The 24,894-nt window shown below is 29.8% G+C and overlaps 1 protein-coding gene across 1 annotated transcript in view; it reads right to left on the bottom strand.

Annotated features, from left to right (window-relative positions):
- Positions 1-2,552: 2,552 nt before the first annotated feature.
- Positions 2,553-24,894, bottom strand: part of LOC143045157 (beta-1,3-N-acetylglucosaminyltransferase radical fringe-like) — a 31,829-nt gene continuing 9,487 nt past the window's right edge. Inside the window, exons 3-10 of the mRNA XM_076217466.1 lie at positions 24,156-24,198; positions 21,354-21,413; positions 18,490-18,637; positions 18,114-18,199; positions 15,955-16,025; positions 8,713-8,807; positions 8,157-8,227; positions 2,553-7,506 (exon numbers count right to left, since the gene is read on the bottom strand). Of these exons, the coding sequence (XP_076073581.1) occupies positions 7,440-7,506; positions 8,157-8,227; positions 8,713-8,807; positions 15,955-16,025; positions 18,114-18,199; positions 18,490-18,637; positions 21,354-21,413; positions 24,156-24,198 (641 nt within the window). The 3' untranslated portion in view covers positions 2,553-7,439. The remainder of the gene's footprint in view (positions 7,507-8,156; positions 8,228-8,712; positions 8,808-15,954; positions 16,026-18,113; positions 18,200-18,489; positions 18,638-21,353; positions 21,414-24,155; positions 24,199-24,894) is intronic.

Here is a 24,894-nt window from a genome sequence, read left to right as displayed (position 1 = left end):
TTTCACAACTGTTGAAATAATATTGTGACAGTCACTAACACCATTTGGACTTTTTATTGTTTTAAAACACAAATTCTTTTTATTTGTAATAATAACATCTACAAGGGATGGGTTACAACCCTTTTTAAAACATGTTGGGCCTTAAACCAGTTGGGACAAGTTGAAAATATCAAATATATCATGTAGAGTCTGAGATTTTTCAGCAGACAACATATCAAAATTTAGGTCACCAAAAATAATAATATTGGCATATGACACAAAACATTTATCTAGTGATTTTGTAAAATTTTCAATAAAGTCATAATTTTTCATGGATGGAGGCTTGTATGCTCGAGGCTTGTATGCTCCCATAACAAGCCATTTGGCATCATTTATATAAATTTCATAGCAAATATTTTCAAGTATATCAGATTCGAAACATTGTTTTCAACTTTATCTGGGTAAGTAAGCCACTGCCGTACTGATTTCTGTCACGCCTTTGTAATTTATATCCTTCAACTTGAAATAGGTTGTCTTGAAAGTTGATTCGGCAATCATCAGTAAGTCAACTATATTATCTGTGAGTAGTTCTTTTACCTCATCAAATTTGTATCTGAGACTGTTAATGTTAACATATGCCGCAATAGTTTGGTGATTTTTTTTGTTGTTTTTTTAAATTTTGTAATAATGGCAAAGAAGAAAAGAGTGCACAAGCTGAAATGTCTCGCCTTCTTTACATTCCATTGATTTTATGATGATAGTCCTAAATATAAAGCTTTACTACAACTATCACATAAATGAACCATGATCTAAGAAATGAAGTTTAATGGTCATCCCCTAAACATATTCCATTGGAACCTTGGAATATATATATATATGTCTCTGATCTAAACTTATTATTTTATTTTGAATACAAATTATATGCAGGACAAAGTCTTGGTATAAAGCTGGCATTAAAGGTAGCGCCTCTCTCATATTACCATGTCTATGTAATTAAATGCACTTTTCTTTTTTCAGTGTAAGTGACCATAATTTGGAAATTGAAATAGGACGCTATAAAAAAAAATTCTAAGAGAACACAGACTGTGCAAAGTTTGTAAAATTTTAGATGAAAAAGAACACTTTTTCCTTCATTGCAAAATTAACAGTAATGTTAGAAATCCCCTTATAAAGCAATCTATGGAATTGCAAAAATAAGGTCCACATTGGTCAATTATATACTTATAGTATACATCATTATACATGTTATTAATATCTACTTCACTTGTTTAAAACATTTGTTATGTATTATGTTTCATGTCAATTGTGTATACATGGTAAAATTATGCATTTTAACCGTCAGGTATCACTTTTTTTGCACAATAAAAACTGTTTACATGTTTACTTTGAATTATAATTTTGAAAACTAAATTATAAAAATTGACCTGATATTTTGGTTTTATGCATACTAGACTAGTTTAATAATGAGTGAAATTTAAGTTGACTTGATTTTCACTGTAGCCTTGTATATAGCTAATACGGCCTGAGACATATACGGTCATACATGTATATATATGTCTCTGATACCGGTAGGTCTTTTCACCACCTAACACCACTGAACACACCTGGTTTTAGGGGTGTTCGTCGGTGTACGGTGGTGAAAAGACTTACCTGAAATATAATAGATATACAGTGATATTGTATAACTACTAGTAACACAATTATCCACCATTTAACAAAGAACTGGGATGCATAGATAAAGGGCTTTGTATTGATGTCCGTCAAATTGCACTATTTTTTAAGGTGGAACCAGGTATTTGTAGTCGAATTTTGTTGTACAGTAATCACTTGCCATGCCATTCCAAAGTCATAACCACCAAAAACACTGTTAATGTCGTATGAGTGATAAGTGGATATGTGGAGATCTGAAACAGAGAAAAACAAATTCACCAATAAGTTGCCAAACATATTGAGAATATTAATAGCAATTCTCTGTAACCACCAACCAAGTTGCGGCACGCATACTCTCAGATTTTCTTGAAAATTGGTCTGTTGGTAGCTATCTTTAAACTTACAAGAAAAATGTTGACAAAAAATTTGATTATGCCCCCGTTGCCATGGTTACGGGTCCCCTTTGATTTTACCTCAAAAATGCATATTTTGAGGATTAAAAATGACCCATTTTAAGCAGTTATCATGCATACATTTCAAGTTTTATGAATATTTTGACTATAATTAATTAAAATATAACACTTTATGAGTAAGATGAAAGATACAATTTATTTCTGACAAAAGGGAAAGAAGGGGGCAGCACTGGTTCAAATAGAGGAATTTTCAATGTATTCAAAAAAGGCAAATTATAGGCATTTTGCATGACATAATTTTTACTATTAACCAAAAATAGTTTAACAGATGATTTGATATTTATTTGCATAAGGTCAATTTCTCTCTGACTCGGCTCATATATTAACAAAAGGACTTTTCCAAACATTTCCTGTAACTTGTTAAAGAATAATTAATGCCTTCAAAATATTTTTAAGACAAACCATCTGACCATCCAGACAGATGATGTAGACAGTATAACAAGTCAATAGTTCATAAAATATTTTATTGTGATGCTAAATAGCAAAATATAATGAATCTATTTATCAACAGATAAAAATAACAATTTTACAAAAAATACAAACATTTACAAAATATCTGTGGTCATATATATTGGTCCCTTTATTGAAATAGAAATTGTATACTATAGGGTTATTGCATGAATATTGGGGAATATTGTCCCGAGTAGAATTTTATATTGCACGAGCTTGCGAGTGCAATATATGTTCTACGAGGGACAATATTCCCAAATATTCATGCAATAACCCTTTTATTGTATAGCAATATAATATTTGAGAGTAAAAATTGGTTTAAACTAAGATTTTGTCGTTGATGACGTCATGAATTTTGAAGATTTATTGCACTGGTGCAATATTAGAATTTATTGCACGCTAACTTTTGGTTACGTTCTGTGGGAAATATTATATTGCTATGCAATAAAACTTCTTATTTAACAATTACATAAAAATCTAATGATGCATATAAATTTAATATTTTAAAAATTCAATTGTAGGCCTTAAAATACAAAAAATGCAACTACCCATATTTGATTAATCAAAGTGCTTCCTTTCCCCCATTTAATATAAATCTGAAAGTGAAAGTAATTTTCTTTCCTTTTTTATAGATCTTTTTCTCAAAATAGAAAGCCATTAATTTAAAACTATAATATGAAACAATATTTTCTACTTATTTCAGGCATGCTGATTTCCAAAAATGATTTTTAAAAAAGGCTAATATTTACTATCAGACTATAAATGATACATTGAAGAAAACCAAATAATTAGAATCAACATGTAAAAGCACTTTCACTGTTTATATATTTTAAAATTTGTCCTGCAAACATTATCATATTTATTCAAATTTCCAATTATTTGAAAAATTTCTTTTTTCATGGCACTGAATTGAAACACTAAATACATATATACAGATCTAATATCTATTTGTGCACAACCTTTATGGCATCTTTATGACAATCAATTAACGTGAAACATCAGTAATTTGTTATATTTTAACTACTCATCAAGTACCTAACAAAATTTATCTGTAAATAAAAAATTGATTTATAATAAGTTACTGAAGTTCCTCTATAAAATTACCTGAATATAAATCACTGTAACAGTAGTTATACATACTATTTAAAAATACATAAATCTAAAATTTGTGTGTCCAAAAGAAGACTGAAATCTGAGAAAAATAAATGCAATAATAATTCAGTGAATTTAAACTACAAGCATGCATTTGCCTGTTCCAGTCAGAACCACAAGAACAATCAGATTATAACAAATCTTGTGTAATTTACCACTTAACTCATTAGCAATTACATGGAAAACAGAAAGAAACAAGGGGTCCATTTCTCCCTTTGTTCTGCCCAGTTTCCTCATTCTTGGTAATTTCATTGTGTGTACCCCAAAATGAAAATAATATCACATTATTGGCTAAATTTCAATTGTTTGGGATGCTATTTTGCCAATCACAGGGTTTTGGGGTAGGCCTTCATAAATATTACCCAGAATGCATTTGAATAGATTCTAAAATGGAGAAATCAAAGCTGTCTCATGTTCAGCATTCAGTGTAGTTGTATAGTCTATTGATGATTGTTTTTAGGTGAAAATTCTTACATGAAAAATACTGAAACCTATTTGGTTAACATTGGGATAAAGTGTAAGATAGAACCCAAGAGACAGAATTTGACGAGATATATTATAACTGAAATGGGAATACTTTATCTTGATTGATGTCCACTCTCCATATATTTTCCTTTCTATTGACAAATCTTAAAATCAATATCAATATTAATGATTGAATTACAGTTCTACAAACTTCACCAAGATTTTGCTAAAATACTGAATAGTTCACAAGCAAGACAGTAAAGACAGTACTATAAATATTCGAATACAGGGTATGTGTGATAAGCTAGCTTAATGGTGACTGATTTATAACGAAATTTGAATGATCATTATATAAACATTATATTGTTGAATTTAGTTGATAAAAAGATTTATAACAAATAATCCTATTTATATTTCATCTTAATTGATATATTTAGCCTTAGGTTCCCTGCTTCAAAAATTAATGAAATTTTTAAGGGGGGCATTTTTAAACACAAGCTTCCATGTTTATTATAGAAAGGTCATTAGAGTTTGCTTTTTATTTGAAACCTGTGATTACATTTAAAGCTATCGCTGAATACTGTTTTTACTCAGTACCCCTTGTTGGAAATTTTCTTACATAAACCTCATAATAAAGGGGAGAATCTATTTTATATTGCCAGACTTTATCTTAACATATGTTAAATACAAACATAAACAAATATAAATATCTACAGAAATGTGAGACAAATATTTATGATTGATACAACACTTTGTTCTACAATTGTTTGTGTATATGTTATGTACTAGTTATAATTTTGTACAGAATTTTTATACAAGTTATCATCTTGTTTATGCACACATCCTCTTTCATCAGGTGTTGAAAGTTGATCTTCCTTTATAAACATGCTTGAGGTTTTATATATGAATATCTATACTGGAATCTCATAATTTCTTTTGGCATAAAGCTCCAAATGAGGATACCAGATTGGGTTAGATTCTATTTGTATTGTTTTGGTAATTCCAAATTCTAAGACAACGAAATATGTTTTGGTGTTCTTATAGACATTTGGATAATTGTTATGTTTCAGACTGAACTTACAGTCATCGATTGATTGTTGGTTGCTTAATGTCCAGTGGCAAATATTTCCTCGGTCAGATTTATACAACAATGATAAGCTTTATCAAAGACAGTGGGCTTAGTTTATCTATTTAAGTTAAGAAATTTGCACAAAAAAAAACATAACTTGTACAAAATTTCTGAACAAATTACAATTTGTACATAATCACCCTTTGTACATAATATCTAATACAGGTATTTCATATTACATATTGACAGATAAAAACAATAATACTTAATTATATGATCTTATATAATTTTAGTCACTATAATACAGTAAAAATCAACATAAAAGCAATAAAAGTTACTAAAAAAAGGACACTAACCTTAATTTCTATGAAAAATAAAAATAAGTTCAGTCTATTAGAAATATATCCATAGAATACTACATTTTTAAACATGAACAAAATGTAAACAAGTAATTAACAAGTTAGACAATATAGTCACACACCAGTAAGCCATTTAAGAGAGTTATCTTTCCTTCATAGTCTATTTCTCTGATGTTATCACATCATATATGATAATCTCATGTGAAAGTTAAAATATAGATTCTACCACTGCAATGAGTTTGATACTTACTTATATCTTATTGATGGGTTTTCAAACCATACAGAGATTCTCAGCTACAATCTCAACTAAGGCAATAGCCCTACGGTGAGATGTGACCGAGAAAAGTACTAAAGCTTGAAAGACCAAGGAAAAATACACAGTATAGCTATAAAGTACTTTTCCACTCTGAACAGTTAAACTGATGAGATCAGTGATATATTGATTCAGTAGAAAATCTGTTTCTAGATTGACTTTTAGACAAACTTTATCTTGCTTTCAATAATCTGCATAAAGAGTTATTTCAGACAGGTCATCCTTTTTTCATGATATTCCAATAGCAAAATCAGGGGAAAGCAAGAAAATTTTACTTTAAAATTTAAATTTGAACAATGGAGGACTGAAATAAAACAAACCATGTGCTGATTACAAAAAAATAATCAACTGGTAGAGGAAATCATAAATCAGCTTTTAGTTAATAAAGTGTTAACTGTCATGGATATTATAATGAAAAATAAAATAAAGGACAAATTCACAATAAAAATATTGTATTTTCTCATTATAAAACTTTAGTCACAACTTTATTTTGATGAATGTGATATGAAATTTTACATAAAATTTAAATGAGATCAGAACACAACCAACTTATCAATCAATTGCACTTCACATGTAAGCACCAAACATCTATTCTGAAATTCTTTTTTTTTATCATTTGTTGTATCAGCAATTTTGCAAAATATAAAACATAAAGAGCTCAGTTTTACAACTATAAAATCAGCCAAAAAATCATGATGTGTTTTCTTCTTCCTAACTATGTTTCCTTTAAAACTGTTTAAAGCTAACTGGAATGTATTGCAACAATAATGTAACTACTATATTTCAGTTTCAATTTTTCTTTAAACTTTGCACTTTTTTCTATATTAAACTTTCAAAACAATCTGCAGCAGCTTTAAATGTTGATATCAAATTATATCTTAATCACATTTAAAGTAATTTTGAGGCACTATGCATCTGTATTAGGCTCACTACTGCAAACCAACAGCATGTAATATTTATACCTGCATGCATTGTTATCTTGTGCAATTATCTCTCTTAAAATTAAGTGAATATTGTTTGTTTTATAAAATTTATAACATCCTTTTCATTTTATTTTATCTGTACTAATTAATTTTTAATTTTTGTAACACTTTTTTTTAGCATACAGTTGTCTAAAAAAATATTTGGGTTTAACTTAACTTGGATTTACATAATTATCTCCCTTAAATAACACAAATTCAGTGGGACTTTTTTTCCAAAAAAAATAACATAACAAAAAAAAATACTTGCAACACTTTTGAAACATAGTTACAAAATCAATAATTTTCAATAATTCAAATTATAAAAATATAATCTACTACAACCATTTCATGCCAATATCACAGATTATAAAACTTATCATTTACAAATGTATCAAAAAGTTTTCATCTTTTGTTGATCTCGTTAAAATTGTTCAGCTTGTGCATGATACATTTACAAAAAGACTTGAATCTATAATATAAATATAAAGTCTTGCAGCAGCATTTCAGCAACAGCACTATAGTTATATCTGAAGCCAGTAGGTATAGGTAATCACTATGTAATACTGGTCACCATCTTGGCATGTCTACACACTGAGAAAGGTAGGGATACAGATGACAGTGAACTGTTTTAAATCTGAAAAGAAATGAGAATAAGAACACAATCTCAAGATATACAAGAAAATTTCAAAATATTGCTGAAACTATTATTGGTGTTCTTCATCATTTCTGTTTTTAACAAGTAAATGAAATTCACAGATCCTCTTGTGCTTTTTTTGTTTTTTAATTTACCTATATATATTATTATGCTTTTTCAACTGACAATGTTGTTTTCTTCCATTTTTATTAAATTTTAATTATTTCTAATACTGTTGATGTCATTTTCATGATAACTGTAAGATCAAAAAATTATTGCGTTCAGTTTTTATTGTAAATTTAAACGAAAGGACAAAACTAAACATTAATTATTGCAATTTTAAACGAACGGATAAAAATGCAACATTGATTATTGCAATTTCAGGAAAAGCTGCATACAGATATATGTAGCAGATATTAAAATGTTAGTTATTACTATTGTGATACTCCCTTAATTGCATTATTCAAAACCTCACTTCTAAATTCAAAGTATCAATATATCTCATTATCATGATTATATTGAAAAGTTCAGAAAAAGTTTCAAAGGGAGATAATTATATAACTCATATACAAGTATAAAACTTTATGATACTACATCGATGCACAGTAACCATATTTTGTAAATATTGTAGAAACTGATTTTATATTTACCTTGTTGGATCGTTTTCATGGCTGTACCCCTTTACATCTATTACATTACTGTTAAAATAACTTAAAGTCAGCTGAAAGAAAAATACAACTGCTGCTATTGACCATAAATAATTTTTCATTGTATAATGGCAATATTTTTTTTTACAAATACAAACAGAACACAATCTTGGGACTTAAAGTTCTGATTGAGTCAAGTGATTTTCATTTTTAATAAAAGATTATTATTACTATTTGTGGCTCTTTAAAGCTTGTTGTTAACCAAGGTTTCTTGTTGCAGGCCGTACTTTGACAAATAATACTTTTTATACATTTTGACTTTGATGGAAAGTTTTTTCATTGGCACTCATAGCACATTTTTTTATATGTACTGATAGTTATTTATATGTACTGATAGTAATGCAACTTCATAGAAAATATCATTGACCTATCACATGTAGTTCCTATTAAACTAACTTAAGCAACAAATCTAACAATTGTTGACATTGCCATGGACAATGATGCTGCTGCCAGAAAAGCAACATCTAAGTCTTGCATTCAATGACTTTCGTACACATACCTGATCAGAGAGTTGATGCTGAGGAATCCTATGTAGTCCCTCTAAGTGGGAATGAAATTCTTTAATTTTTGTTAATGGCACTTTCAACAGATGATCTGAAAATTAAGATAATTTTTTTATATTTTTTATTTATTAATTGTGCATGGTTTAATACTTCAGAAATCTCCATACTAGATATCAATCTTCTCTTGCGCTTAAGCAAATCTATTCAAAAAACGCAATTTTGATTTCAACAGCTAAAACAGTATAGTTTTAGCTAAATTCTGTAATTATTATCAAAAATGTAAAAAAAAAACGCAAGAAACATAGATATTGCATTCTAGCCTCATGTTAAAATTCTTAATACTGTAAGTTATGCAAAAATTAGTGATAAATGAAATACATGAATTTGTTCATTTTACGAGTACTCATATCTGCTTTTAGTTCTTAATATAATTTCAGTAATCTTTTGAAGAAAAAATGCATTCAATATATGCATTTAAAGTTATGGTTGTTAAAATTCAAAATTCATAAAAGAAAAAGAATTTAAAAATGTCAAAACTGTTAGATCATGTTAAAATGAAGTTTAGCAAAGAAAACATGATAATCAGTTAAATTATTAATTACAAATGGAATGAACACCATGTACATGTATGTTAAAAATATCCACATAATCATACAGAATAAACCCAACTGAAAAAGTATGTATCAAAAACTTTGAAATCATTTTACTATTTATTCTTAACATCATGTACATTATACTATTTCATTCAACTATATACTATTGTTACTTCTTAACCTAATAAAACTAATTATTCCCACTATTTAAGCCTGATAAATCTAACAATATTGAAACTCAAACAAAATAAAACTTTAAAACTTACAAAACAACATCTACTATTGAAGAAAATGTAAATAATACCCAAACAACATTTAAAGACTGTTCTAAATCCATAAGTTATAAACTAAACAAGAAATGAAGATCTCTAAACTTTCAATCTTAGGCTCCTTCTCGAGAGCTGTTGAACTTTCATACATTAAAGTCATAAGAAACGAGTGACCGGTGAAAAATAATGTTCTTTCAATTCTTGAACCAATGCATACTAACATCATAAACTTAGTCTTCTGTGCAGGAATTTATCATTTTTTTCGTGTAAATTTCGTACAATCGTTATTTTTTTTTTCAATCGGTCAGTGTTTGTGTGAAAATATGGCAGGTAATTAAAGTTCATGTTTTGAAGCCGTAGTTTAACGATTGTCACCTGTTTGTCAACAATCAACAAAAAATCAACAAAAAAGCATGGAAATTGAGCACGCGTTTAACATGTAAATTCAGATAATAGTTTATTTTAAGGACACCCATGCGTATTGTGATCACCGGATTTTTACGAGATGGGTCACACTTAGGTCACTTTGCAAACGGAATATATGTCGGGGGAATTGCTTCCTGGAAGGAAGCAATTAAAATAAAGTAAACTTCTTCTAAATATGAATAAATTAAAGAATTTTCTTCAGAAAAAAGTTTATATACATAAGTTTTATAATAAAAACTATCCATTGAGTTATAAAAAAACGTATGCATTATTTTTTTGATTTGAGGTTTCTTATGACTTTAAGTTATTACAGGTAAGTATCTTAAAAAAGTTAAAAAGAACTTTCCACAAACATTTAAAAAATATTATGCCTGAAAATTGAATCAAACTGTTCTATAAGACAATGAATGTAAATAAGAAGAAATGTGGACATACTTAAATTAGACAGTTACAAATCAAGTTCAGCAAAAAGAAGCAATGGATTTTCTCAATTGACACAACATTTTACAAGCCTATTTTTCTTGTGGGGTCTCTTTGACACATTCCCCATTTCCTTTCTCAATTTCATAGATAAGTGTAAAATTCTTTAAAAAGTATAAATAGATTAATTTGATGATGTTGAAATATACTGTTATCTTGGCTTTCCTTTTTTGGAAAATTGGACAAGATGTGTAAATGGATTTTCAATTAGCAGATTAATAAGGAGGTCAATTCTTAGAAATAAGTGAGCATTAGAATCTACTGGTACCCAATTCAAAGTATCCTACCACCAACTGTTTCATATATAGATTTCAACTAGTGTGTTTACAAAATGCAATCATGTACAAAAAATATCAATCCAAACATAATAAAAGTAAAGCTGTCCAATTTAAGTTGAAAGACAAAAAGATCCAAAATAAAGGTAAAGTCATCCCAATTACTTGGTAAGTTGAAAGAAGAAAGGACCCTCTTAGAACAGGTTGTAGAGTAAAAAAGAAGTTTCAATAATATAAATCAAATACCCCTTAGCTTTACATCTAGACATGTAGACTAGGATCATATTCTGGTGTTAAAATCTCCTGTTGCACACATAATATATATCTTATTAAACAATTTCATGAAAATATGCAGTAGTTTTCAATTTTAGTGATGATTTCCCTATTTTCAATTCTAGTGATCACTTCCTTGTCTGTTCAATGATATTTTATTTTAGGATGATGAATGACATGTAAATGATAAAAAAAATATTAAAGCAATTACTTAGGTACTACGGAATCATTTATTTTGTAGGTACATGTACCAATTTTCAAGGATTGAGGAAAACTTTGCTTTTTTGGTAATATTCTATTTTGTGGTTTTTGCTAAATTCGGCAAACAAGCCTTAAGAAAGTGTTTATATCTTTAACTTTAGGTTAACCTGTCCACAAAAATTGGTGTACCACTTAAAATAATGAATTCACAGTAACTAAATCATGTAAATAGTCAAAGTATGAGACACTGCAGAATAATAAACAAGATTTCAGTGGAAACTATTAAAAAAATAAACAACAAATGAACAACATGCAGTAAACTGAAAATAAAGCAAACATTAAATTTACAGACATAAAACACATGATAAACAACAGCAAACAACTTCACTGTCAGCAGACTTACTATTCCTTTTCCTGTTCTAATAAATTCAATAACACATTTATATATAAATTCATATTTAGACAATATAATTATTTAAATTAGAAAGGTGTCAAACAAGTTTGTACAGTATCACAGTGTCTACAAACAAATTTTGTATGGTTCAGATGAAGAATTTCTTATGAATTTGTGTTAAAAAGTTTCGTTAGTCCTGTGTTGATGTTTGTGCATTTTCTTAGTTAAAGGTATAATAGGAACTAAAGAACAGCATTAAATACATGAGCATGTCATCATGTTCATAATCAAACTTGCCAAATTTCTGTTTTAGAATTTGTAATTTAACCTAATTGCTATTATTTTGCAGTTGAGTGATAGAATTGAGAAATGTAATTGATATTTTCTGAAGATAGCAAGCGTATTTCAATGTTAAGGCGAAGTGTACGTAATTGCACGCCTCTAGCGGAATACGGGATTAAACACGTTCGTCGTTAGTTACGCAAGTTATCTCCTTACTCCAGGAAAGGACACATGAAAGAGAAACTACTTTCTGCGGTCTATAATGAATCCAACAAGCACGCCTGTGCTGTCTTAAACCTCATAGAAATTATCTAAATAACTCCAATTAGAAATCACAGCATTCTGTACGTTGTTCTGTGTGCAGCCTGACTTTAAAACACTGTTTTGTTTTTTTTTTGTTTTAGACGCGTAGGAGAAGGCATTTCGTGTTTATGATATCAACAGAAAAAAAAAACGCCTCACAACAAAATTATTAACAAATAAACAAATAAACATGTAACAATTTTTCTTCTATTGATATCAAATTAATTAAAATGAAACCTGAATTGACCAAACAATATCGTTTTAAAAAGCCGTAGTCTTGAACGAAAAACACAGTACTCAACGTAAAGTTTTATAATAGGTTACAAATAATTAATGAAAGACGTGTGAATTTAATTATTTAATTAAAAAGACGTTAAAATGTTCGTATTTTGTGCAATTGAAAATTTAAGGACATGATTTATATTCATATATATAAGAAATCAGACGATACCAAGAGAATAATTTGACCACTAGTGCAAAACTTACCAGTCGGAAGAACAAAGACGGAAAACAAACAAAAAATAAACAAATTATGCCGCAAAAATTACTCAGTAACTTAAAAATTGTCTCACTCTAACATTTATCTTAAAATAAGTAAAATTATGTCATTCAACTCCCAGTTTTCAACTTTTTCTACATGTGCAAAAATTAAACAGGTGTCTTCTATTCCGTCCGCAATTTATGGGAAAACTAAATCTAAATTTAGAACTATATTGAAATTGAAAGTACACATGTAAGATAAAATATAACATGTCATTTCTTCTTTCACAAATTCCAATTTCGAAGAGATATATAGCGAAATCTGTTTTCTTTCATTGTGCCTGTGTGTATCATTCAAAATCAAAATTAGAGAATGTAATTTTGAAGTATCAAGTCTCAATTCAAGATTATGAATGAATAGAATTATGGGGGGGGGGTAGGACCTTTATCGGAACTCCGGGATCGGGTGTTTTTAAGCTCGGGATTTCGGGATTGACCCTTTCGGGATCCGGGAATTCTATTTCCGAATTTCGGGTGGTAGGGATTTAAATTTTTTTTAATTTGGGACCTCGCCGGATTTCGTGTTTAAAAGCCCGGGATTTCGGGATCTGGTTCCCTCCTTCCCTCCTCCCTCTATTATTGTTAGAGAAAAGAGGTCAGGGAAGTTTTGTGATACTTGTAACTGCAATTTGATATTTAGTGGAATGAGAGGTGAAATGTGTTCAGACTATTACATTTCGATTTTTTTTTAAAATTTAACCAAAGTTTACTGCAAGGGGTGTTTAACGACCTCGATGATTATCCATGAGGATCTCGCACTCGGTCAGCTCTAGGTTTTCACCTAGTTCATGATCATACAAGAATTGAGAAGCCTGTGGTTTACTAGTCTTATAATATGAGACTTTGGAGTTCATATAATTTACATTCAACATTTTTTATCGAATATTTCAAGGCTTTTTGACTATCAATGTTGACCCCCCTTTTTTCCAATTGATTGGATAAAATGAATGGATTGCCGCCCCTATTTCAAACTGAAGTCCTATAAACTGACTGGTATTCGAATTTGTTAAAAGAAATAATTAGTATCTTTATTGATTCAATACTGTAATGCCGAAAAACAGTCATTTGTTTCCGCGAATTCCGAACAGCTAGAAATATATTCCAGAGTTTCAATTTGAGTAACTCGAATAATTCAAGCCCTTTCCATGTCCGATTTTCTCCCACACGAGAAATGTAGCATTCGTACATCAGCTGAATAATACGACTGAATTATTCGGGTTACAATTTGTGTAAATCGCGAATGCACATAAAAGTTGAGGTCCAGCCCGACTTTCGGAAATGGACTGTTGTAGATTTCAGATTGATTTCCAGAAATAAAAATCGTACAAAAATTTTTCACGCAAATATTCGTCTTCAGACGTGTAAAGTTATACAACGGTTACTAGCCGGTCTGGATTGTGATAAAAAGAAGCGCATGCAATGCATAAAATATATAATGTCGTGGCTCAGGGATGTGTTGAATTATAGAGATGCTTATGCGGCACAAAGATAAGATTAATTTACCCAAATGTACTAAGAATTACCACACAACTTAAATTTACTTAAATATTGATTTGTTATCCTGTGCCAGACAGATGGCTGATGTTCTGAGAAGAGACCTTGATGAAATGAAGTTTTATGGGAACAAAGATTTTGAAAACACGTCGCAGTGTTTAGATTTTAACAAAAAATAAGGCACCAAGGTCGAAAATAGTTCTAGTTCATAATGAAGAAAATGTCAACCGTTTTTTTTTTCAGTTCAGTTCAGTTTTTTGTATAATCCTCCATTAATTGTGGAGCACTACCCAAAGGGTATAGTTTTAGCAACTATGTACACCTTAAAACATAAGGAAACAATTAATTATATACAGATGACTGAATTTAGTTATAATAATCACTAAATAATAAATATCATAATTAATTCATAGGATTGTCATCATAAAGTTTTAAAAGATATATAATAATTCATATGTTCTGGGTTGTAAGAAAAAGTTAAGAAACAACTGCATATATTTACAAATAAGAATTAAAATGGTCTCAAATTAAAATTACTTATAATTATTAGTTAAGAGTGCTATACATACGTGGAGAACTATAATGGAAATTTTATTTTATAAGACTTATGTAAAATGGTTCTAGCTTGTCGATCTCCGCACGCACCCGAATATAATAGACAAAACGTAACATAAAGAACTAAAGACCAAGCAACACGAACTCCAACATAACGGTATATATTTCATACAAGTAAAGGACTATATGAAGCGTCGTAACTGTTGCGACGACGTCAATAACGTTGTCGTTGTTTTTTTGTTTTTGTTTTTTTTTTTACACTCAAGATTCAACTTTAACAGGGTATAGCTTGAAAAGTAGCACGGTTGCTAAGGACTTTCTTTGCACCAATCGATTCCTCCGACATTTTAGAATCGCCTCATAAATTAAAAAAAAAATTGATTGTCTAATAAAATAGAAAATCTTGGAAATGTAACAATTCCTGCCGAATTTCACAATTTTCCCTATATATCCTTTGTAATTTTGGTGTATGATGCTGTTAACTTCAACAGCTCGTATCTCAAAAACGAAAACGGTTACCCCCTTTTTTTATTTCATTTCCCGATTTATTTTTACAAGCAGAATCTACATGTAAAATTAAAAAAAAATCCATTGTGTAGTTTAATTACGTACACTTCCCCTTAAAGTATTATTTAACAACTTAATAGACAATAAGTTTTTAAAATTGATTGGTTATCATATAAACAATGATAATTTGCAAGCAAGCTTCAAAGCTATTATAGATTGCAATATGCAGCGTTTTCATCCTAAATTGAAAATTATATTGAAATAAAAGAAGAAGTGTCTGAGGACACGAATGCCCCATTCAAGCTTTGCAATTTTCCAATTTAAAAGGAGGCATTTCTTTAGAATGGCAAATGACTCGCTACCTAAAATCCAACTATATCTGTGTTTTTGTTCTTAGCATTGTGTAAGAGTTTCAGAAAAATTGATGAGACAAACTAAAGTCAGATAGCATATTGTCATGGAAAGCATAGAAGACATAAACGGTTAAAAGGGAAGATTCAACTGATGGTGTAATCATAGGCTTCACAGGCATTCTTTTCTTTGTATTTCAAATCTGTTAAAGTAATTTTTTTAATTTTTTTTTGTACTTTTAATGTATGTCATGTATGTACAGAAATGAGAATTATTGATTTTTTGAGACACTTACTTATGATATATCCCACAGTACAGTCATCTGGTAACCTTATGGCGTCTCCTGTCGTCTGTATCCTTCCTCCTCTGAAAATACAAAGTTAAAATTAAACATACTAAGAATGAATATCATTTTTATGGTGATCATTTAGTCAAATCGACGATCTATGTTAGAAAATATTTTATAGATACAAGTCTTAGTCAAAAAGGTGGTAGAACGTCAATGGAACAAAATTTGTCACAATGTTTGACATGAGTATATGAAGCTTGGTACTATATATGAGACAATATCTGAAAAAGTCTAATTTCCATGTCCCGCACTTCACCAGCAATTATTTTTTTATTCAACCATCTTTTTTGAAAATTTTAAGTTTTAGTATAAACTAAATTATATAATGCACCATGGCCTGCCAATTAAACACTCATTCTTATATTTCTTCCAATAAAATATTGTAATTTAAATGTTCAACCCCCCTAAAATCATGTTGTCCCCTGTGTTTTTTTGAAAACTAAATCATTCAAATAATATCCAAATTAACTAAACAGGCGTCCGATTCTCACATATATGATATATTATTTAATAAACTTGCCCCTAATTTGTCTTTTTATAATATAACTATAGCATGTAATAAAATTTTGCAAATTTTAAGAGAAAAAAAATTTGTCCCCAGGGGTGATTTCCCTCCTGTTACCACTGTTTTTTTTTACCTGTGGAAACGTTTACAAGACCAAAAGTTATTTTCCCATTATGTATTGTGAAGAGCATCATTCCCTGAATGTATTAGTACAAAGAAATAGTTGGAAAGGCGGCCAGGTTTGAACATTCAAGCCCATCCAAGGTAAGAATTTATAGAAAAATACTTATTGGTGTTCTATCCTGTTATAGCCTTTTTTTACACTTTCTGAGAATATTTTTAAGTGTGCACCACAACATTAAGTGTGTTTTTATATCATCTTTTTAAAAGTTATATGTCACAGGAAATACACTTACATTTAATGTGATAAAAAGGACAAAAACTATCGCGTAATTCCTTTCTGTTACGTTCTGTCATGTTACCTGATCAAAAGTAACAGCATAACCATCATCGGTAACAGGAAGGATGTTCAAGACAATTTCACTGAAGAATCGAACAGTTAATCTACTATATGCCAACCATTTCATTTAATATAAGTTATCACCCCCATATCAAATAAATTTCAAAATAATATACAGTATATTGAATAAAAAAATAGGTTTTTTGCTTTTGATAACAGCAGAGAACATTGTGCAATTCTAGTATAGTAGATAGTAACAGAAAGGAATTTATTTTAGAATTTTTCATTACCTGGGCAGATTTTTCATCTTGCAAATACAGTTTCAAAGGATAAATGACATTGTTTGCTGTTATCTTCCAATTGTGACCAATCTAAAATGATTTATTTTTCTTAAACTTTTAAATAAAGCAGAAAAATCCTTTCTGTTACCAACTCTGTCCTGTTACCGTTGTCCTGTTACTCAAGATTCTTTCATGTTACCGACATATCTGACTATATTTAAGTATATTTCTAAACCTTTTGTATTGCAAATGCTAAAATCAATAATTGGCATTTGATAAACTATTGCAGGATATACTAGTAAACCACAAATAGTGTCTTAAACTTATTCCTTATTCCCATTAGAAACTTTTTAAAATTGATTAACTTGGTAACAGGAAAGAACTGGATTTTTTTTGTACCATTTTTTAAATTGCCATTGTTTCCTTATTAAACAAGTATTTGAATTACAGACAACAGTTCCTAGATCCCCAATGTGTGTTCTTCGATTTGTGCTATTAAAATACCGGGTCGAAAGAATTTTTTTTGGTTTTTTCTTATTGCCAAAAACTAGACTTTTTCAGATATTGTCTCATATATATATGTTCAAGTTGTTCAAAAAATAACAGAAATGTGTCATATAGAGGTAAATCTGAGTATCATATTCCTCTGAAACAGCAGTAAAATGATAAATGTACTTTAGTCAGGTTACTGTCACAATGATCTTCAAACATCTTTAACCCTACAAACAATTCTTACTTATTATCAAAAACTAGGACTCCTGAAAATTTCAGAATCTCACCACTGAAAAATTCTTATTTCAATTTTTGATGGTCCTAAAAATTGATCCATACAAATAACATTTAAAGGTATATATCTTACCCAGCATGTGGTACCATTTTATCAGCTAGACCTCTGCTTATACAGAAACCTGCACCTCCAGTTGCAAACCAAAATGCCAACTTTTGCTGTAATATAAAAGTTTTATAAATAATCTACCATACTGGACATATAGACTATACATGATGATAATCATCCATATATTTCTGTTTTTAAAATGTTGGATTGCTTAAAGCTTTGTAAAGCTTTCCCAATTTAATAAACAAAATACTGATTTTTTTATTAGATTTCACATCCAATTTACTACACCATTTTGTACACATTAGGCTTGGTTTTAGTCAACTAACGTCAATACAAGTTCAAAATAAATTTTAAATCCAAGCAATTCAAAAGAATATAATAGTGGAAATATAATTACTCCTGGGTTAGCTCTGTCTAGTACTTCCATTGGATGACTTATACTTGGTCTGCCTAAATACCAGTTATCACTGTGGTTATACTGCTGCAGAAACCCAACTAAAGCTGGTACATTCACATAGTTATCATCATCTACATGACAAAACCACCTGCAAAATTTTTAATAAAGTGTTAACATATTGTGTTGTAGATAATAGTTACAAAATGCTTTATTTGTTGTAGAATCATTTACACGACAAAACCACCTGCAAAATGTTTAATAAGTGTTCATATTGTGTTGTAGATATGTTACAAAATGCTTTATTTGTTGTAGATGTGTTATGTGTTGTAAATAAAAGCTACACAATTCTAATGATGTGTGATATGTGTTGTAGATAAAAGTTACATAAAATGCGCATCTGGTGCAAGAAAATTGATACCGTTAATTTTATTACTATCACTGGGTCGATGCCTCTGCTGGTGGACTATTAGTCCCCGAGGGTATCACCAGCCCAGTAGCCAGTACCAAACCAGTACTTTGGTACTGGCATGAAAATACGGATTTTTTTGTGTTATTAAAATTTGCTGTTACAAAATGATAGAAATTATTATAAATTAAGGAATGTATCTCCCTCATGCAAAGCTCTGATTCCTTTCACGGATTTGGCTATACTTTTTGGACCTTTTGGATTATAGCTCTTCATCTTTTATATAAACTTTGGATTTCAAATATTTTGGCCACGAGCATCACTGAAGAGACATGTATTGTCGAAATGCGCATCTGGTGCAAGAAAATTGATACCGTTAATTTTATTACACAATGTGTTATGTGTTGTACAAAGTTACACAATGTGTTACTGTACATGTACATGTTGTATTGTAGTTAAAAGTTGCACAATGTGTCGTATACATATTATCTGTTAAAAGTTGCACAATGTGTGATTGTGTACATGTTATCTGTTAAAAGTTACACAATGTGTCAGTGTATAAACTATACACAATTTGTCACATGTTGAAGATACAAGTTACACAATGTGTTCTGTTTACAAAATGTGTCACTTGTTGTAGAAGAAAGTCATACATTATGAGGAGTATTTTCTTTTTTTCTTCAGAGGAATTAATTGTCTGTGCATTTTGGTTATCCCTGTTCTCCTTTTTATGTATATTTAGCAGAAGTTATCAAGTTTAAATGTGAGCTTTAAGTATTTGGTAAACATGGAATTGGTGACTCATTGACTCAGGCCTCTACATTATCATTTTTCGTTGCAAGAAAATCAACTTGTCCGAACTCTTAACTCACTTGTCCGAATTTATAATTGAAAATCCTACATATTGATTATACATGCTATATGCAATAATAACACTTGTGCTTTGATTGTACCCTAATAAAGGAAGCATTTTGTTATGTTATATGAATACCACATCAAAAGTCATTTTATTATTTCAGACTGAAGGATTATTTGCAAGACTGAGCTCTCTGACTCATTGTCACTATCATGTGTCGATCATGAAATCATATCTCTTCCCATACCACTAGGTTCTCCTATTCGTGGACCTATATTCATTCTGAAGTAGTGGTATGGTTTAAACCAAATACACCTGGCACCTTATTTATAAATAAACCTTTTTAATTTATTGATGGTCTCAAAACAAGATTTTACAATTTTTTTTGATTTTTACATACATTGATATATGATCATGAAGTACATAAAACATTTTAGGAAAAAATCTGCCTTTTTAGATTTTATTTAATTTTTACATCTTAACTTATTATTTTAACATATAGATCTTATTAAATAAAACCTCTTTTAATGTATTGATATGCCTAAAAGCAAAATCAAATGATACAAACTTTAATTTAAAATTTTAAAGTTAAGGTAAAACTCCATGTCATGCATATGGAGGTGCTCCTAATTAAAAGAGGAAATTATACTAAGAATAAACATTAACACTGGTTTCCATCCCCTTACTTATTTTCGCCTGGTCAATGGCTGCCAGCATGTACAAATAGTTCAATCAGAGACATATAATACAAGTAGTATATGTCTCTGGTTCAATCAATGAATATTTATTTCATTTTGTATGATCAATAAAACAATCATTCATATTTTTGGGAATGTATAAGTCTTGAATTTGATCTATGAAAACATCTGACATCGATTTTTTCACTTGTCCCATCGGACAAGTAGTATGATGAATCTACTTGCCCGACACCTATTTCCACTTGTCCCGGACAATCGGACAAACGGTAATGTCGAGCCCTGTGACTTCAAAATGTATCACATGCATGGTACCACAAGCTCACATGATTGATTTAATTTTTGTTGCTTAATATTCAGTGGCAAGTATTTCATTCATGTTCAGGACGAGATGAGATTAACAATTAATACAATCAGGTCCTGTTAAGAATGATGTCTGGGATGAAGGTGAGTGAAATTTGGGCTATCACTGGAAAATGCAGGTATATGTAAATTGATTAGGGACAGATATTTTGCGCAGGCTAAAGGACACCCAACTCTGGCAAGCCTGGAAGGGTTGTACCGCTTGTCAGAAGAAGACCCAAGTGACCGTATTCCTATCCCCCAGCCAACCTTAGGGTCAAACAAGTTCACATGAAGCTTGATATCAAATTTAAGGAAAATGATAGATAGTTCTTGAGAAAAAATTATGATAATGTCATACATGGCAATAAATATTATCTTCATATAGTCCTAAAATTGGAAGTTTATAATGTTAATTCAATAAACAAAACATTCTTGGAAATGGAATGATTCAGGTTAGGTCAGTGTAGATGAAACAAATTAATCTTGATTTGCTGTTAATCATTTAGAAAGTTATCAACTTATTTCATAAACTGCATGTCCTAATTTTATTTTTTAGTTATACCTTTTTTTACTTTCCATGAAGATGTCATATTCTCTAGCCATCTTACAGCACAATCCTTGTCTAAAATAGAAAAAAGAATATTGGATCATTTTTGTGGATAGAGTACATGGAGTATTAGCATAGAATAACATTATGTATATAAGACCTTCATTATGTCCAAGTAATGTACCTCAAGTTTTATTGGAATTTAATGGAAGGTCTATTTCTTAAGAATGCTTTAATGAGGACAGGAAAATCCTTTAGTGTCAAGCATCAAACGCCCCCTTTTCATTATGGTAAGAGTCAAAAGAGGGTGATATTTTTTCATCATTTGTCACAACAAAAGTCAAGTTACTAGACGTGGATAGCATAAACAAGAATCTTTTTTATTCTATTTAACAAAAATTTAACAAACTTTTTCTGCAAATCATCATGTGGGTTATCTTTTCCCACCCTGATTCAATATTTAATACATGACTGCCTTTTATGAGTGCACCTGCTGATACCTCAAGTAGTTAAAGTTAGCTTACAAAAACCAATAATGTTTAAAAGATGATTTTTATAACAATTCATGTTAACCTTCTATGACACATAAGTACATTGTAGATCAATGTTTTTATCATTATTTGAAAATGTTATTGTATTAAAATGATTTACAAGTGAACAAATTCATACTTTCTTTTCACAATAAACTAAGAAGTAGACATGGTAGATGGTTATTTTCATATGTTTTTGTGCTCAACCCAGTCATGCCAGTATTTATGACTTGTGAATTTCCTGTAAAATTAAACAATACACAACAACTGAAAATATTTTCACATTATTCTATGAACACTCTCTAACAGGTAGGTAACTTGATAACCACAAATGATAAGTTACTAATTATATATAACAGGCAATATCCAAAGTTCAGTGATAGTAAGTTTCTCAGGGTCCTTTCTTGTTTTAAAGAAATTAGTCACACGATATTATCAGAAAGTAAGGAACTATACATCATTTGCATGAAATATCAGTAATATTTTAGGTAAACAAAAATTCACATGACCCTAAGATTTCAGAAATGTAATTAATAAGAAGGTGAAAATTAGAAAAGTGTATTCTAAGTGCAAACCTATTATAGTCTTTCCTTCCACATCATTTGACTTCAGCAATACATGGCAGATGCAAAGGAAAATATCAATGTTACATAATTTTATCAGATTTAACTTAGTAAACTGATTGGTGTTAAACACCACTATCAGCACTTTGATGCTATCGAGTGATGGTCAGATTTTATCGGTGCAGGAAGCCAGTGCCCAGAGAGAACCAGGCCACCAGCCTTTGGTAGGAAAACTTACAATCCTAGTCATGTGGGACTAGACCTCACAACATCAGTTCTGACAAGCTAATAGCACAGTAGTATTACTACTTAGACCACTCAGCCACTACCACCCCCATGATTTCATCAACCACCCTTTTTTAATGATGCTGAAAAACAACTTTCTCGGAAATCCTATTTCACTAACAAAATACTCTAAGAATCTGCAGCTCTTTTTGCAATAAATCTTATCAGTAAAAATCCTCACAAGTCCAACACATTTCAGTATAACTTATAAACATATTTAATTGTAAGATGTTTAAAGGAAAGAGTCACAGGCATAAAAGAATGCCACTGGTTGAGTGGTGGATTGTTGTGACTAATAGGGATAAATCTTAATGCCAGGGGTTATAGGTAAATCTACTATATAAACTTCCATAATAGAGAAATATCTTTGTTGCATTATATGTACATTCCTAGAGGCAGGTCTTGGGATTCTGAACTAAGTGATGGTTTGTACAGTAATACACTATGAAAAATCTCCCTAGATATTAAACGGTAATATACCAGTGTTGTTATCTCAAATCACCAGAAAATGAGTAACCATCTGTGTGGTTATTGTAATTTACTCTAAACCCAAAGGGGTGAATTTTACTGAATCATCCTGTGCGTATTGCACAAGTTATATGTGGGTCAACTGGGATTCAATGACACATAAATAAAATGCATATACAAGCAGTTTTTATATCACTGGTTTATTGTTTCAGTTTGAAGACAAATATTTATCATTATCAAATAATTTACCAAAATGTAGCTTGCAGCCTGTAATTATTTTTCAATCTCTTTATAAATCTTTTTGAAATAGTCATTTTATTTCAATTATGTCTTAATCATGATAGCTCAAAGGAAAAACTAAAAATTTAATCATACCTAAAACAAATTATACACGATTAAGATGTAAATCACAGACGGATAGGTGTGGCTGATCTTAAAACAATAGTACAACATGTTTCTGTCCTACAAATGCTAACTGTTTTTAATATCATTTATGTTTCCATTATATGAAACAGCATGCAGAACTTTAATATAGATGATGTTTTAAGCTTTTTTAGAACAGCAGAAAAAGTGTCTTACTCTTAGCAAAAATGGCCACTCTCCAACATTATAGACTAAAATTCAAGAAAATTTTAATTCATGACCAAAATTCTGACTAAAATGTAACAAAATCATCTTCATTTGAGGGCAATAAGTTTACCTATAATGAATGGGCTGACAATATACACAACTTATTTGTAAATCTTGTCATGCTACCCTAAACCCTGGAATAATTCTAAATTTCAGATAAAAAATTTCACACTTTTTTTTCTGAAAACTTGACAACTGTAACTATTGCAATTTCAACTATTTTCCAAGTAAGAAAGAAATGACAATACACTGAAATTGTGTTCTCAAATTGCATAAAGAATGTTGATATAATGTAGTTGACATTTCTCTGATCATAATTACGTTTCAATCTAAGTACTTACCTGTAATGTGAATCTGCACAAAACGTGTTGATGAAATGATCAGCTTAAAAAAAGAAAATAGAAAGATTATGCTAATAATTCTTTTTTTTTTCTTCAGACATGTCAGATTTTTATTCTAAATTCAAGTTTGTCTAAATAAAATTATAAGGACAGATATCCCATCAAAGTATACTGTGGATTCAGTATAATTCAAGAGATACACTTTCATTGGATTACATCAGTAAAAGTAACAAGTTTAAATGTTCAACATTGTCTATCGGTTTGTATGCAGATGTTGACAAACCACCAGATTGAAATACCCCAAAAATTAAATGAATCCACAGTTCTAAGATCTTTATCAGGTTTATATTGAATAATCTTAAATTTAAGTTACCATATATGATAAAAGAAAATCTCGTCATTTTAATTGATATATAAGTATCTTTGTTCAATATAGAATAACTAATCGAAGAATTCAAATAGAGAAAAATATTCAAAGAGTGACCAAACAACACATTAATTCACGAATGTGAGTAGCACATGAGTTAATTATCAGTGTTGTTCGGTCATGAGTTGAATATTTTTCGATATTTGAATTCTTTAATTAGTTATTCTTTTTATTACATTGGCAAATGGTTTTTTTTAAAGAAATTAATGTAAAACATGTAAGGAACTATATCTTTTTTCTACGCATTCACAATTTGCTTTGATCCACCGTTATTGACATCTTGACAACGCCTATTGTTGTATGACGTCAGAG

Source organism: Mytilus galloprovincialis, chromosome 9, assembly GCF_965363235.1.
Source record: "Mytilus galloprovincialis chromosome 9, xbMytGall1.hap1.1, whole genome shotgun sequence".
Classification (NCBI taxonomy): Eukaryota; Metazoa; Mollusca; class Bivalvia; order Mytilida; family Mytilidae; genus Mytilus; species Mytilus galloprovincialis.
Note: the sequence above shows the minus strand (reverse complement) of the source record. Positions and strands in the feature narration are given on the sequence as shown.